Below are 17011 nucleotides of genomic sequence, written 5' to 3' on the forward strand. Positions count from 1 at the left end.
AAAAAATATTGCATGATATACATGCAGGGGTAAACATTATTTTTCTTATTCTATATTCTGTAAATGCTACCAAGAAGTTTCAAGTGAACATTTTTATTATGTTACGTGCATCTGAAAAATATAAAATACTTAAGTGACTGACAAACTTGTATGTCCAACCATGAAAATATCATGAATTTCAGAAATTCACTGTGAAAGAATCTATTGGAGCTATAATGAATTGGTAAGAGAATCCATGCTCAAGTTCTCATTAATAATTATCTTTTGAGAACCATGATTTAATTGAAATGGCTAATGGGTTTAAATAATTGTCTTTCTATTTCTTATTTCATTATACTTCTAATCTGACACTTAAAACTTCTAAAGATATTTAGCCTGACTGCACTCTTAGATGTTTCAGGTCCCAGAACAAGGTTACATATCCTCTTAGGGGTTGTAGAAAAACACTAAAAATTTGGCACTAATTCTCTAATAGAATCATCTTGAGGTTGCACCAGAATATTTATATCCAAACTGACCAGTTAAGAATTGAGTTAGCCAGTCATAAGCAGCTTTCGGAAAGAAATTATTGTCTAATGAGATAAAGAAATATAAGTTAATACAAAATGTTCCCCTGGACTTTGGATGCTCATTGGATGCTCTCAAAAATATAGATTACAGTGGAAATCTAGTTTAATCTTAGAAAATACCTGTGACAAAGGGATAACTTTCAGCCCCCAATTCCAGTTGTTGAGTGGTCAAGAAATTCCCACTCAACATGAAATAATTTATTTACTGGATTTTTGGAAGATATGAACCTACATCCATCTGCCCTTGGCTCTCAAAACAGATTATTAGCTGATCGGGTAATGTTATCAATGGGAAGATGGGAGATTCAGCACCTTCATTGATGCTCAAAAAGTCTGCCTCAAGTCAAAGGAGATGAAGAAATCCAATGCTAAAGCTAAGAAATCTACTCCTCTTCTGATTTCTTTCTCCCTAGTAGTTTCTTCTCAAAACATTTTACTGTAATGTTCCCTTCAATTTCTAGAATTTCTCTAATTCTTTATAGTTTACACTTTCTGAGATATGACCAAGTTTTCCCAGCTTATCTAAATTCAGTATGCAATGTCACTCTGACTCAAAGGATATTTTCACACTCAGTTAAAAGCCTATGATTGATTACACAAGCAACATATTAGTCATTTCAAGTGGGGGTTAAGTAAGTTGATTGCTTTTGTCAATCATCTCACTATTAAGCTAAAATTTAAAAAAGGACAAAATAAACACAAAAAGTAGTGTGAAATGAAAAAAAAAAGCACTGGATTTTTGAATCAGAAAACCTGTGTCCAAATCCCTTCTCAAACACTAGTTATTTAACCATAGGCAAGTCACTTTGACTCATAAGTTTGGAATTGCAAAATGACTTAGCACACCTCTTCATTTTTCAGAGGAGTAAGCTGGAGCCTAGAAATGCTGAATGACTTTCTTAGGATAATTCTCAGAGTAAGATTCAAAACCAAGTCCTCTGTCTTCTGATCTAGTGTTATTTTCAGTGCTTCTTGGAGTCTTATTTTTTTCCATGTGTAAAAAAAAAAAAACAACCCACTAATTAATGCAATTTTCACTTATTATATGCTAAGGCATTCATTCAAGATTCAGATGCCATCTTCTAAATAATTTGGTAATGAGAAATGATCACATAGGCAGATATGTATCACCAATTTCTGGCACCTCTAAGTTAAATCCACTGTCTGGCAAAGTTTCACTTAAGCATAGGTGCAGGAACCAGTTCAGGGAGAACTTCTCCATTGTTCAATGATCATCCCAATTCCCAATATTGGACTTCCACTCTACTTCTAACTTGGAAAAAACCCTGCTTTATTGACTGGAAGCAAAGATAGGAGGTTAAACACTATCAGGAGACAAAGTATAGATGGAATAGACATGGGAGGAAGCACATGCCGTCTATGCTTCCACAGGTTGAATTGCGCAATAGAGCAGGGGCATAAAGCTGACTGCCCATGCATACTGCAAAATAAATGGTACTAGTAGATATCTACCTGGCAGGTGGTTGAGAGAAAGAGAATATACACTATTATTCAGAGATAAGAAGAGGAAAGTCACCAGGGCCTCAAGTCAGAGAGGGTAGTTTGTCAATGCTGCCATTAACAGAAAAATGCTTTTCAAGAAGGTGCTGACATTGCCGTTTAGATTATTAATTATTTTCCCTGAGGATGGAGGACCCTTTCATTATTTTGTTTTAAATCTTATTTGATGTCTTTTGGCACAGGTCTGATACACTGTATATGCAAAGATAAGAGTAAGAGATCTAGAAGTAAAAGTTAAAGATATGAGGATAGTATTGATTTCAATCAACATTATCTTTTTATTCTATCTTGATGAACAGGACTCAGATAGAAATGGTGATCTGAGTATAATTCTATATCCTAAAATTAATTTGTTTTTAATTTTCTGTACATTATAGCATAGGTGAATAATTGAAGAAAAATATTGGTATGTAAGCTCATCATCTGAAGATGCTTCAAAAGTATGTTTAGGTTAATTCCTTTGTGGAAAGGATAATGGGAATGATATGTACTTCATACTGCCCTCACATGATTTGATTTGTTCTTCTAAGTTTTTATATTTTGAAGGTTTTATTCAATTGTTTGTTTCACATAGCATAAAGATTATGATGATATCTGGCAACATTTATTATAATGATTATCTTTTAATTTTTTATGGATCAATATGTGTAGAGAGTTGTGGACAATAGTTTTATGGTGATGGTCTGATTGTTGTACAATTTGTTGCATTCTCAAGGCTTTTTTGGAGACTGGATTTTTATCAGTCCTCTGCTATACTGTGAAAGGTAGCAGTCAGGCTTTACTAACTGTTCTATAGAGGTGAAATTATTATAGTATATAGTGTAAAATTCCATAGTTGTTACTCTTTTCTTGTTCAGTGTCTTTGATATTATCTCCAAATACCCTATGTGTAAAAAAAAACAAACCCAAAACATTTTGGGGGCTAGTGAGGTATGAACAGGGTAGGAATGCATTGTGTGAGAAAAACTGTCAAGTACACGAGTGGTCAAATACATTTAGCTAACCTTCTCCTCCCCCCCAAATCTACTACTAGTTCATTAATTTACTATTTTACTGTGTTCAAAGTCAAAACATAAATTTTCATTCTCCTCCAAAAATAAATAAAATACTAAATATTTCTCATCAGCTCTGATGCTCTATACTGTTTTTGTTGTTGTTGATTTTCTTTTTCTTTTTTTTTTAATTTATTTAAGGCAGTGGGGTTAAGTGACTTGCCCAAGGTCACACAGCTAGGCAAATATTAAGTGTCTGAGGCCAGATTTGAGCTAAGTTCCTCCTGACTCCAAAGGCTGGTGCTTTATTCACTGTGCCACCTAGCAGCCTCCCCTACACAGTTTTATAGAAACCTAAGGAAATTCTGTTCCCATAAGATTTTTCTCCTCTTTATTCTGAAACCGTAAGTTCATAGACATCCAAATATAAATGTTACAGGTCATAAAATTATTTATTTTTGATTGATATTTTATCTTTCCAATTACAAGTTATGAAAGTTTTTCAACATTCATCCAATTCCATTTATCAGTTACATAATTTTCTTCCACCTTCCCTTCCTACCCCCTCCCCTCCATGACAAAATCTAGTTCATATTGTGTACATACATTTGTGTTTAACATTTTACATATTAGTCATTTTGTGAATGATAAATTAGAGCTAAAGTAAAAGAAATAAAACTATGTAACTGGAAGGAAAAACATAAGAGAAATTTTAAACAAAGCGTTCATTCAGATTCTGTGGGATTTTTAAATCTGGATGTGAATGGCATTATCCATAAAAGGTCTCCCAGGGTTGTCTTAGCTCTCTAAACTGCTAAGAGGTGCTGCATCCTTCATAGTTAATCAACTCACAGTGTTATTGTTAATGTTCTGCTCCCCTTGCTCAGCATCAGTTCATGTGATTAATCATATAACTGATTAACTATAACAAATAGCACCAAGACTGAGATAAATATTTCAACAATATGTTAGTTCTGAAGACAGATCATAGGTAAATTCACTCCAGTGTTGTTCAATTGGAAAAGATCCTGCTGGATTTAAATATTCAGCTAAAATGACAACTGCTGTTTTTTTTTTTAAACACTGGAACCACAATTGAATAATTCTGTTTTCCTTAGGAGAAAGTTTAAATTCTCTTAGGAATTCTCCTCAGAAGGTCCTCTCCAAAGAATAAAAATTAAGTTCAGTTTTTTCAGTGTTTCTTCTTCAAACTCTTTAAAAATTGATATTTAGCTAAGTCCCTCACAAACTCTTCCTCCCATGAAAGTATATTACCTTTCACATCCTTTTCCTCAATGAAGACAGACTTTCTTGTTTTTTAGTTTTTTTTGAAAGCCAATGGGGTTAAGTGACTTGCCCAAGGTCACAAAGCTAGGTAATTATTTAGTGTCTGAGGGCAGATTTGAATTCAGTATCTCCTGACTCCAGGGCCAATGCTCTATTCACTGAACCACCTAACTGCTCCCCAAAGAGATAGAATTTGTACATCTACTTAGGAGAATGCCTTTTTTTGCTAACTCATATCAACTAATCCAAAGACAATTATTTATTTAGTGTGCCGGATATTATTTTTCCTTACTAATGACACAATGATAGTAACCAAAGTTCTCATTAGAGGGGTTATTTAAGATGGATTTACACTTACCTAGTATAAATTGATCAATAAATCTAGGATTCTTAAGGATAAATATTCGGTAATTTCTGGTGGAGATGAGCAGGTTATCACACTGCCATACATTTATGTCTTGATCAGCATTGTTTAGTTCATGTGACCGTTCTGTTCTCACAGAGAGTTTTTTTTAATTCCAAACTCTCTGTTAGCTGTGCCTCATAGGTTCTATTAAGAATTAAACTATTTTAGGGATGGTTAGGTGGCGTAGTGGATAAAGCACCGGCCTTGGAGTCAGCAGTACCTGGGTTCAAATCCAGTCTCAGACACTTAATAATGACCTAGCCGTGTGGCCTCGGACAAGCCACTTAACCCCATTTGCCTTGCAAAAAATCCTAAAAAAAATTAAAAAAAAAGAATTAAACTATTTTAAGGGTGGCTAGCCTTGGGCAAGCACTTAACCCCATTGCCTTGAAAAATCTAAAAAAAAAAAAAAAAAGAATTAAACTATTTTAGATTATATCATAGATATTGGGTACCATATTCTGTAATTATTAATAATTTCTCCCCCCTCATCCTTGTTAGTCTTAAGAGAAATACTGTTGAATAAGACCTTATTTTGCTATTATCCCTTTATATTAAATGTACTTTGAGTTCTTATACAGGTTAAGTAATTATTTTTTATATTAACAAAAGTAATAGGATATATACTCATCAGTATATATATACTCATCAGTATCTTGGAGACAATTTCAGTATGATGGGAATGATATTTATTCCATCCTGTTCTCATATTAATTTGATTGATAGAGAGATATTTTTTCTCCATGTCTCTCTATTCTTCATATTCCATCTTCAAGATGGCTTAATTGCATATTTAACTATAAGGATTTTTTTTTAGTTTTTGCAAGGCAATGGGGTTAAGTGGCTTGCCCGAGGTGACACAGCTAGGTCATTATTAAGCATCTGAGTAGGGATTTGAACTCAGTCCTCCTGACTCCAGAACCAGTGCTCTATCCACTGCGCCACCTAGACTCCCCATTAGAATTTCTAAGTAAAAAGATTCTAACTTCTAAATTCATACATTATCTGGATTGGTACTACCTTCTGTTGTTGCAAGGAGTTGATACTCAATTATCCTATGTTTTGCAAAATTCAACTTTGCTAGTTCTAATTAAGCTAAGACTGTTTAGATTCAGGTATGATGATGAACTCTATCTTTCTTACAATTATCAATTAAATTCATCAAAAATTCACCATGTGCCAGAAAAATTGAGACTGAGGTTGTCATCCAGATTTACTGAGATTGTAGCAGTATATTTGAAAGAAATAAGATTTTTAGAAGTTGGGGAAGAACTGGAAGAAAATAACTGAGTTCTGTTTGAGATATGCTACGTTTGAGATGCTGATGGGACATCCATTTCAAGAGGTTTAAATGGTGATTTATATATGAGAAAACATTAAATTGGTGAACATTAAATGGTGAACATTAAATAAAACATTAAATGGTGATATATATATATATATATATATGAGAAAACAGGAATAGATACAGTAATTATCAACTTAAAGAGGATTATTAAACACATAGGAGCTGGTTTAAAAACTGAAATAGCATAGAGGATGAGATGTCCATGAACCAAACTTTTTGGGACAACTAATTTGTATGTAATATTGATGAAGATCCAGGATATGAGAAAGAGCAATTAGGCCGGAAGGAAAATAAACCAGAAAGGCAGCATCCAAAAAAAATAGAGTATCAAGGATAATTATTAATAATGTCAAAGACTGTCTGGGAGTTTAAGACTGAGAAAAGGGTATTGGAGTTGGCATTGATAATTTTGGAGTGAGTATTTTCAGTTGAATGATTAAATTGAAAGCCAAATTGTAGAAGAGGAAAGACTGTAGAATAAGGTTATGTAGATATATCTTTCTCAAAACAGCAATATTTAATGGTGATGATCAGATCAAGTGACTTTTTAAAGGATGGAAAAACAGATGTGTTTGTCACTAGAATAAAAGAATGTCAATTTGATAAAGAATGGGGAGAAAAATGGGCATGATAATATGGAGAATCTGCTGGAGAAGGTAGGAGAGAATAACATGTAAGGTACTTGCAGAGGAGTTGGACTCAGAAAAAAGACATGAGAGATAGTTTCTGGAAATACAATGTTATATGCTATATGTTAGTCAAGTAACATTTGGAATTTTGTTCTTCTCTGGTACTACAATGAAGCAATATCATTGATATTCTGGAGGGTAATCAAGTTGGTAAAGAACCTTAAACTCATACCAATAAAGATTAGTTTTTAAAAAAATAAAGAATATATTATCAGTTGAAGATTTGGTGAGGATTGAGGGAGTATAGAAAAATAATGTATTTGATAGCTGAAAAATTATTATATGCAACAGAAATTAGATTTTTTGTTTAGTCTCAGAGGATGGAAACAATAACTATGTAGAAGCTTAAAGTAAGCAAACTTGGGTTTGATGCCCAGAGAATATCTTTAACAAAGAAATATGACCCAATTGGAATAGATTGCCTAAGGAAATATCAGGTTAATCCTCCTTGAAAGAAGGTTGAATACTTGTTAGGGATGATATAATGAGGGGTTGGGGGGGAAAATTCTGTGATTGAATGACTATGATACCATGACTAACAAAATTACTGCCTTCAGGAAACTTGTATGCTGATATACAATGATGTAATATTTAAATCTTTGAAATTTAGGCTAAACTAAACTAAATAAATTGATAGGACTGGGTATTGTTTTAAAAATCAATTAGTAAATGGATTATAATTCACTTTTGTTTCATTTCTTTCATGATTTTGAATTTTCCAACTAGACATGATTTAAAATAGGTCTATACCTTCCTGGCAAACTTAGTAAATTATTGAAGGCACAGAGAGGATAAGTAGCTTGTTCAGGATTTCAAATAAGCAATGTGAGAATCAAGATCTGAATAAAGATTTTTCTTTACACAGAGCCTAATGCTATATGCACAGGAACACAATTTTCCTGTGTGTTAAAAACAAACAAAACTTTTTTTTGGTGAGGAAAGGCAGAAAATATACAGACTCCATAGAAAATGTACAATATTATCATAAAAAGGCAATTTCAACATTTCCATTCAGAAAACTTGAGTCTGTCTTTAATACAGGTATTTTTAAATGAAAAAAAAATGTGATATAAATGGAGATTGAATTTACCCAGATAGTTCTCCCCATTGATTCCAACATTTGCCCAAGATATTCTCATGCTCAGTTGCACTCAGAAATTGTAAAGCAATGAGAATTTTTTCACTACTACTCTTGAAAATATAATACTATCCCTTTATGTCTATTTCCATATTATGTTAAATGTAAGCATTCAGTATATTTTTTCCTTAAAATATCCACTGAAAATTTGCATGCATTGAGCTATTGAACTTCCTAGTTGTATGAGTTCCCTTGTTCTGATTTTTCAAAGAGTGGGATTAGTAAGGAAGGAAAGAAAAATGAGGGAAAAGGAAGGGAGAAGAAGAGATAAATGTTTTTGAAGGTAATCATACTCAGGTAGATTTGAATTTATGACTCTCAATAATGATTAATTGAATTATTTAAAGAACGTTACTCCTATTTGTTCATGTTTGAAATCATCTTTCTTTAAAGCTCTCATTTTAAAGATTTTATTATATGCATAACTTCATACGAAGCCATTTGGATGCAGAATTTATTGTTAGCAGAAATAATGTCCTTGGTTTAAGGTTTTGTCTTACATGCTGTTTCTCAGATTCTTCTTTAGTGAAAGTCAAGTATGTATAAACAGAAACAGGTTATAAAGACTTTGGTTTTTAATTTGTATTGTGCAGTAGATATGCCTGCCTGCTATAATTCATTGTATTGTAATGGTAATGCTGCAATTTGTATTTTAGCATTGTGGAAAATTATTTGAATAATAATTTTCAAAGTAGGCATGCAGTAAACGCTATTATTAAACCCCTAAATAAAATTCTGTGTTGAGCTACAAATTTCTGAGAGCTTTTTCTCCAATGGGAGTGCAAGGTATCCTTTATACTATGACTGTGGTTAAAGTAGAAGATAAAGATTAGTTGATAGTATAATTAGATACATTTGGAGTTGGAAGAAAGATAAGGTACAATAAAATTTTTCATAGGATTGCTAACTTGGGAAGATGTCTGTGGGAAAAGAGATTAATGATTGGTCTGTACTACTTCTAATAGATATACAATTCCAAGGAAGTAGTCATTGGTGTCGACCAGGTAGTTAATGTTCTACTAGTCTCAAGTTATTAGTTCCATAGTTAGTTGTCCTGAAATAAAATAACATCTAGCCAGCTAAATAGAGCTCACAGCAGTTAATCTGTCCCCTAAAATCACAATTGTTTATCTCACATGACTATCTTATGTTGGGCTAGAAACTTCAAATACTCTTTGTCTCAGTCAATCAAAAGGGAAGGTGAAAAGCAGGAACCAAAAGCAATAACAAAAATAAGAACAGCAATAAAGTTAATCCCAGGTGTATTCTAATAAAGCATTACCTCCCCTTAACCTTAACTCTCTTTCTATATTCTAACCAATACAGTATTTTTGTGACTAGGAATAGACCTCCAGACCTTGAGGAACCCAAAACATTTGGCACATTGGTTGACAATGTCAAGGATCTAAAAAGATTTTGACAGATTAGATTGAAGAGTTGAATCTAATCAGATGAAATCTAAAAGGTAGAAATGTAAAGTTCTATACTTTGGTTAAAAATTCAGCTTCATAAACTACCATGAGTTCTACTATTAGATAGCAACCATAAAATAATGTATTCAGAGAAGCAAGAGGACAAGGGAGGTGATAATCTCTCTTCTCAGATCATGTACCACATTCCATTATGGGTGGAACATTAAAAAATTGGAAAGCTGTAGCATAACCAAGGGAGAGTAACAATATTGAAGGTTTCAAGATCACATGAGATAAGAATCAAATAAAGAACTAGAGATGTTTATCTTGAAGAAGAAATATTTCATAGAGTAGATGTTAACTGCTTGCAGGTATTTGTAAAGCTGAAATATGGAAGAGATCATCTACTCATTCTGGAACAATACTTGGGAGTTGCAGAAAAGTAGATTTGGATTAGTGTAAGGAAAAATCGTCTAGCAATTAGTGATGCCAAAAAGTGCAGTTGACTAAAGCTCTGAGTTCCCTTTTCCTAGAGGGTTTCATAATAGAGTACTTCTTTTAAAATACTGTAGAAGTGATTCCTGTTCTATATGCTTCTACCAGATGATTTCTGAGATTTCTTTTTGAGTCACTGTCTTCTGTGGAACTACAAAGGCTTTGTTTCTAATTACTTTTCCCCTTTTAGAATACAATTTATAGTCAATTTTGCTCCATTTGAACTATATAAATTGTTTTGAGGCTTCAATGTTGTAAGGAAAACATAGGTATTATAAGTTTGAGATCTTCAGCTTTCTAAGAAGACTCTGTGTCCTATACATCCCAATGGAAAGTCCTACACAAAAAATATTGTTTGAAGATTCCACATATTATTATAATATAGATCTTATCCAGGAATATTAAATATTCCTGATAGTCCTATAATGACAAGAAAGGTATTATGATCTAGTGGAAAAATAAAAAGAAGTTACTATTTTTATGTTATCTTCATAAAACATTGCCATATTGTGGAACTTTCAAAGCATAATTACTTCAAAATGGTAAATTTTTATAGAATCAAGCATTGTAATCATCCCACTGTGATAAGAAAAATAGAAACTATGGATAGGGTTCTAGTTTGAAAATGCAAGTCTGAAATGTCAAGTTGGAGTTTCAAAATATAAAGATAATTACAGCTTTCAAATTTTTAGTTTTCCATCATCTCCTAATTTATTTACTCTTCTCTCTACTTTATCCCTCCTCTTAACCACCTTGAGTATTGTACTGTAAAATGATGCCCATAATTTTCCACTGTTACCCCTGTCTTTCCTGGCTCACCTTCTTCCTTTGGTCTCCAAGTTTCAAACTCTTCCTTTATGCCCTCTTCACTATTAAAAGTCATCTGTCATTTACCTCTTAAACCTGAAGTCTATGATATTATAGTTAACTTAAGAAATCCAATGGTCCTGTTCTCTTCAGCAATGAAGAATATATATTTAGTATGTATGTTGAATTGATCGAGATTTCAACTGATTTCTGAGGATGTCTTTTACTAAAGCTATTCACTTGTAGCGTTTTAATTATGTTTGTAAAATTTACAGACCTGAAATGCAAATGACTTTTTTGCATTTTAAATATTTCATTCTATTTATTGTTTAATGTGTTAAAACTGTATAAAAGACATTAATTGTACACATCCAATTTATGTTATTGTGCAGCATTTGGAAGGTCCTGATGACAAGTCTTTGAGCACTTCATTGATGGAGACTGAAGTAAACCTGGACAGCTACCAAACAGCTTTAGAAGAAGTTCTTACATGGCTTCTCTCTGCTGAAGATGCTTTGCAAGCACAAGGTGAAATTTCAAAAGATGTCGAAGAAGTGAAAGAACAGTTTCATACCCATGAGGTAAAAATCACTTTTATAAGTCATAAAAGCAATGTACCCATCACTCTTTTGAAGTTTATCAAATCTGTATACTAGGGGCCTAAGACTTCTGGATTTAGAGTCATAGCTTCTGGGTCAAATCCAGTTTTGCCTTTTAATTACTTGTGCAAATTTTATCAGCAAATCATTTTCCTTCTTGGGGCCGGGTTTTTATCTACTGAAAAATGAGGAGGTCATACTAGGGTGGTCCTTTCTATATCCAAATCTATGATGTTGTAACTGTTAATGCATTAATATTGATTATAAGAATGTTAACTGACCATGTCTTTAGACACATTTTGATTTTGATATTTTAAAATATATTTATTTTTAAGTGATAAATACATGCTTAGAATATCTATTTGTCTCATATTAAAGTTAGTCTCATGATTAACTCAAATCTAAATTCGGAATCATTATCAATTGTGCATTTTTTTGAAAGAAAAATTGGATGAAATTTTAAGAATGCCACTGGAGGATTTAATCTTTAATTCAATGTGGAAAAAAAGACACTTTCCAAAATCCTAAAGGTATTAGTCAACATTGTCACTCTTTCTTTGTGGCAGGGTTATATGATGGAATTAACAGCTCATCAGGGACGAGTTGGCAATGTTCTACAATTGGGAAGTCAATTGATCAGAGTTGGGAAGCTCTCAGAAGATGAAGAAAATGAAGTCCAAGAACAAATGAATCTCCTCAATTCTCGATGGGAATGCCTCAGGGTAGCCAGCATGGAGAAACAAAGCAAGTAAGTCATAAGCAATGCAAAAAAAAGGGATATTCAATTTGCAGTGATGTTTCTGAGGTCCTAGTATAGATACAAAATATCTACAGGCTATTGTTACATTAGAAATTTGAAGTATATCCAACCTCAGAATGTTCATGCTAATTGGAGTAGAAAGGTAAAACAAATGGACAGTTTTCTACCATTTCATGTTTTAGGAGGCAGCATCGTATTTAACATAGGTCAAATTTTTGCCCAGATCAATTCCTAAAAAAAATATAAACTAAAGCATAGAAAAATTTAATGAATCTTATGAAGGAAAATATATGCATACATTATTTCAATGCAGTTGACAAGGATATTGTAATATTTTTTCTTGAGAAATTATCCTTGAAAAGCTGAAGATTTATTTGTTTATAAATTTAAAATTTACAAATCTAAATCTTTTGAAAACTAAAAATATATCATATTAGTCACAAATAACTTTTGAAATTTATTCCCCCAATATGCCTCTTTTATGAAGGAAATTTTATGAAAAAAATTTAGGTGATTTTCCTTTGATTTGTACCATTTTGTGAAGACATCTGTACTCCACTGAAGCAATTATATTTCAGTTTAACTGAAAGGAGATGAAATGTCAATACAATACTGAATATATTAAGCATATATTTCTGAGGATGGCTTCATTAAGTCAAGAATTTTTGATTAAGCACTGTGGGTACTCTCCCCTATGTATGTATATGGACCACAATAACTATGTCATTAGCATCATAGCTAACAGATATATATATATATATATATATATATATATATATATATATACTCTTTTAGGTATCTGATACTGAGCTAACTATCATAAATATTTCCTCTTTTGATCTTTACAACATCCCTACAATATGGTTGCTATATTATCTCCATTTTACAGTTGAAGAAACTGAGGTTAAAAATGACTTGTTTATGTTCACACAACCAGCACTGGATTAGAATTCCAGTCTTCCCAACTCCTGGTCCAGAACTCTTATTTGCCTTTAGGTGACACATTAACTGCTTTGAAAGAAGCTAGAAATTCTCTGAGGTACAACTCTTTTATTTGTTTTTTACTCTTTCCATTCCCTCAAACTCACAGATACCAAACCTGGGCCCTTCCTGATTACACTGCTTCCTTTACCACCTGTGAACTACACTCTGTAATACCCCTGAAAGTTCCTGGAGGTATAGTCAGAATGTTCCTATCTCCATTGATTGGGGTATAGGGACAGAAAGGGTTAAGTGCTATGCAGACTTTTAATTTGATCACTCTATTCTGTCCCACAAGGACACACTCACTCCAACTTGGGTCTTTAAATGAAAATTTAGTGATCAATATACTTATAACCCAAGTTTATACACACTTATAAATATGTAAAACATCGAAATAGTAAAAAGAGAAAGGAGAGATAAAAGATAAAGGAGAAAATAGTTACACAACTTAGAAGACTCCAAGACTCCAGCAAAATTGGGGAAAATTCCCTTGAGTGTTCTCTCCTAAGGGGCTGACTTCCAAAGTTCACTTTCCCAAGTAAGACCTTTGTAGTGCTCACACAAAAGTGACACAGGTCTAAGGATTTACAAGACTGAACTCAGTGATCTCTTCATCAAACTCAATGATCTGCAACTTTCAGCCAAAACACCTTCAGGTCCTGAGTACAATCATTTGATCTAGTCATCTTGAGGTAAACACCTAAGGATGGACCAAGTCCCCAGGTATGCACCCCAAACCAAGTTTATAAGGCATACTCTCTAGCACTCCTTGTGGACCTTGGAACATATCTTGATCAATCATGCCTTGGTTCAGTGTACTCGGGAAGTTCCTTCTCCTTGGACCATAACAACTGATAGGAAAGATCTCAATTTAACCCTTCATACTTCAAGAGTATGTTCTAGGAAGACAGGTACCCTGGTGTGCGGGCTATGGAGCCCTTTTGATGTTTACTTTCCATCTTTGATGATCACCTGAATTCCAAGAAACTATAGCATGCATTATGGCCACACCCCAGTAAACCTTTTCAGTAGATAGGCTAAACAAGGTTGAGGGTAACTGTGCAGTGCCAAACCATCAGTGAGTTGGGGGATGGAAAGGATATACACTTTTCTTTGCAGTACATGGCACCTATACCAAAAGTGATCATGTACTAGGGCATTAAAACCTCATAATCAAATGCAGAAAGGCAGAAATAATAAATGCATACTTTCCAGACCATGATGCAATAAAAATAATATGTAATTATGGGTCATGGAAAGATAAACCAAAAGCTAAATAACTTAATTTTAAATAATGAGTGAATCAAACAACAAATCATAGAAATAATAATTATATCCAAGAAAATGGTAACAATGAGACATCATGCCAAAATTTATGGGATGCAGCCAAGGCAGTTTTGAAGGGAAATTTTATATCTCTTAATGCTCTGATGAATAAAATAGAGAAAGAGGATATCAGTAAATTGGATATGCAATTAAAAAGCTACAAAAAAAACAAATTAAATATCCTCAATTAAATACCAAATTAGAAATTCTGAAAATCAAGGAAGAGATTAATAAAATTGAAAACAAGAAAACCATTGATTTAATAAATAAAACTGAGTTGGTTTTATGAAAAATAACCAATAAAATGATAAACCTTTGATTAACTTGATTAAAAAAGAAGAAACATAACCAAATTACCAGTATCAAAAATGAAAAGGGTGAACTAACCACCAATGAGGAAGAAATTAAAATGATCATTAGGAGCTATTTTGCCAAACTGAATGGCAATAAATCTGATAACCTGAGTGAAATGGATGAATATTTACAAAAATACAAATTGCCCAGATTAACAGAAGAAGAACTAAAATCCTTCAATAACCCCATCTCAGAAAAAAGAAATGAAAAAATCATCAAAAAACTCCCTAAGAAAAAGTCTCCAGGTCTAGATGGATTTACAAGTGATTTCCACCAAATATTTAAGGAACAATTAATTCCTATTCTACATAAACTATTTTTTAAAAAGGAGAGGAAGGACTTTTGCCAAAATCCTTTTATGACACCAATATGGTGCTTATACCAAAACCAGGAAGAACCAAAACAAAGAAGATAATTGTTTAGTCTCCCTAATTAACACAATTACAAAACATTTCACATCCAAATAAAAGTCAGATCTTAACAATTGGAAAAACATCAATTGCTTATGTTTAGTCAAACTAATATAATAATAATAACAATTCTACCCAAATTAAATTACTTATTCTGTGCCATACCAAGCAAACTACCAAATAACTACTTTACTGAGATAGGAAAAATAGTAACAGATTTCATCTGGAGCAACAAAAGGACACGAATATCAAGGGAAATGAGGAAAAAAACAAATGTAAAGGAAGGGTGGCCTAGTTCTACCAGATCTAAAACTATACTACAAAGTGGCAGTCATCAAAACTGCCTGGTATTCATTAAGAAATAGACTAACGGATTAGCGGATTAGGATAGGTTCAAAGAAGCAGTAGTAAATGCCTACAGCAATCTACTTTTGATAAAATCAAAGACATTTGCTTCTGGAAGTAGAACTCATTATTTGACAAAAATGTTAGGAAAACTGGAAAATAGTATGACAAAAATTAGGCATAGAACCACATCACATATTTTATAACAATATAAGTTCTAAAATGGGTATAGGATTTAGACATAAAGTGCAACACCATAGATCAATTAACTGACCAAGAACTATTCTACCTGTCAGATTTATGGAAAGGGGAGAAATTTATGACCATGTAAGAAATAGAGTACTCTATAAATTGCAAAATTGATGATTTCAATTATATTAAATTAAAAAGTTCCTGTACTAATAAAACCAGTGCTGCCAAAATTAGAAGGAAAACAGAAAGCTGGGAAACAATTTTCACAGCTAGCACTTCTGATAAAGGTTTCATATCTAGAGAACTGTATCAGATTTGTAAGGTTACAAGTCATTCCCCAATTGATAAATGATCAAAGGGTATGAACAGAGAGTTTTCAAATGAAGAAATTAAAGCTATATATAACCATATGAAAAAGTGCTCCAAATAATGATTGATGAGAGAAATGCAAATTAAAATAACCACGAGGTATCACCTCACACCTATCAAATTGGCCAAGATGACAAAAAGGGAAAATGATCAATTTTTGCAGAGTTTCTGGGAGGACTGGATCTTTAATACATTGCTAGTGGAGCTATGAACTAATCCAACCATTCTGGAAAGCAATATGGAACTATGCCCAAAGAGCCATAAAACAGATCATACCCTTTGAGCCAGCAATTCTAATACTAGGCCTACATCCAGATGAGATCATTAAAAATGGGAGAAGTCCCGTATGTTCCAAAATATTAAATTAACTCTTTTTTGTAGTGTCAAAGAATTGGAAATTGTGGGGATGTCTATCAATTAGAGAATGGCTGAATAAGTTATGGTACATGAATGTTAGGGAATACTATTATTCTATAAGAAACTATGAATGATGGTTCTACACATTAACAACACATTGTGAATTGATCAACCTTGATGGAGAGTTAGGATGACCCTTTTAGACCAAATATGGACACTGTTTTCCCCCAGAGGAAGAAAAACAAAACAAATCAAAACAAACAAAAAAACCCCTTTGGAATCTGATGAATACTACATTCACTTTAAAAAATTTTCACTTATGTATTTCTTTCCTATCCCATGGTTTTCTTTCTTTTCCCTTAATTCTAATTCTTCATACTGAAAATGACTAATCTATAAACATGTTAAACAGAAATGTGTATGTATAAAATTTGCCTGACAGTTCAGTGCTGAGGGGAGACAGGTGGAAAGGGAGGGTAGAAGAAAATTATGTAACTCAAAAATATGCATATGCGTATTTAAGAATGTTTAAAACCTTTTATAACCTATCTAGAAAAATAGAATATCAATTTAAAAATTTTTTAAAGTTGTGGGAGAGAAGACTGACTACCAAACTGAACTGAAGGTCTACAGAGCCATCTGTGCTGACTG

The 17011-nt window shown here is 32.8% G+C and overlaps 1 protein-coding gene across 1 annotated transcript in view; it reads left to right on the top strand.

Annotated features, from left to right (window-relative positions):
- The window catches only part of DMD (dystrophin), a 2282785-nt gene that overhangs the window by 625341 nt on the left and 1640433 nt on the right, over positions 1-17011 (top strand). Inside the window, exons 11-12 of the mRNA XM_074220296.1 lie at positions 11057-11245; positions 11830-12011. Coding sequence (XP_074076397.1) covers positions 11057-11245; positions 11830-12011 — 371 coding nt within the window. The remainder of the gene's footprint in view (positions 1-11056; positions 11246-11829; positions 12012-17011) is intronic.

Source organism: Macrotis lagotis, chromosome 1 (genome assembly GCF_037893015.1).
Source record: "Macrotis lagotis isolate mMagLag1 chromosome 1, bilby.v1.9.chrom.fasta, whole genome shotgun sequence".
NCBI lineage: Eukaryota > Metazoa > Chordata > Mammalia > Peramelemorphia > Peramelidae > Macrotis > Macrotis lagotis.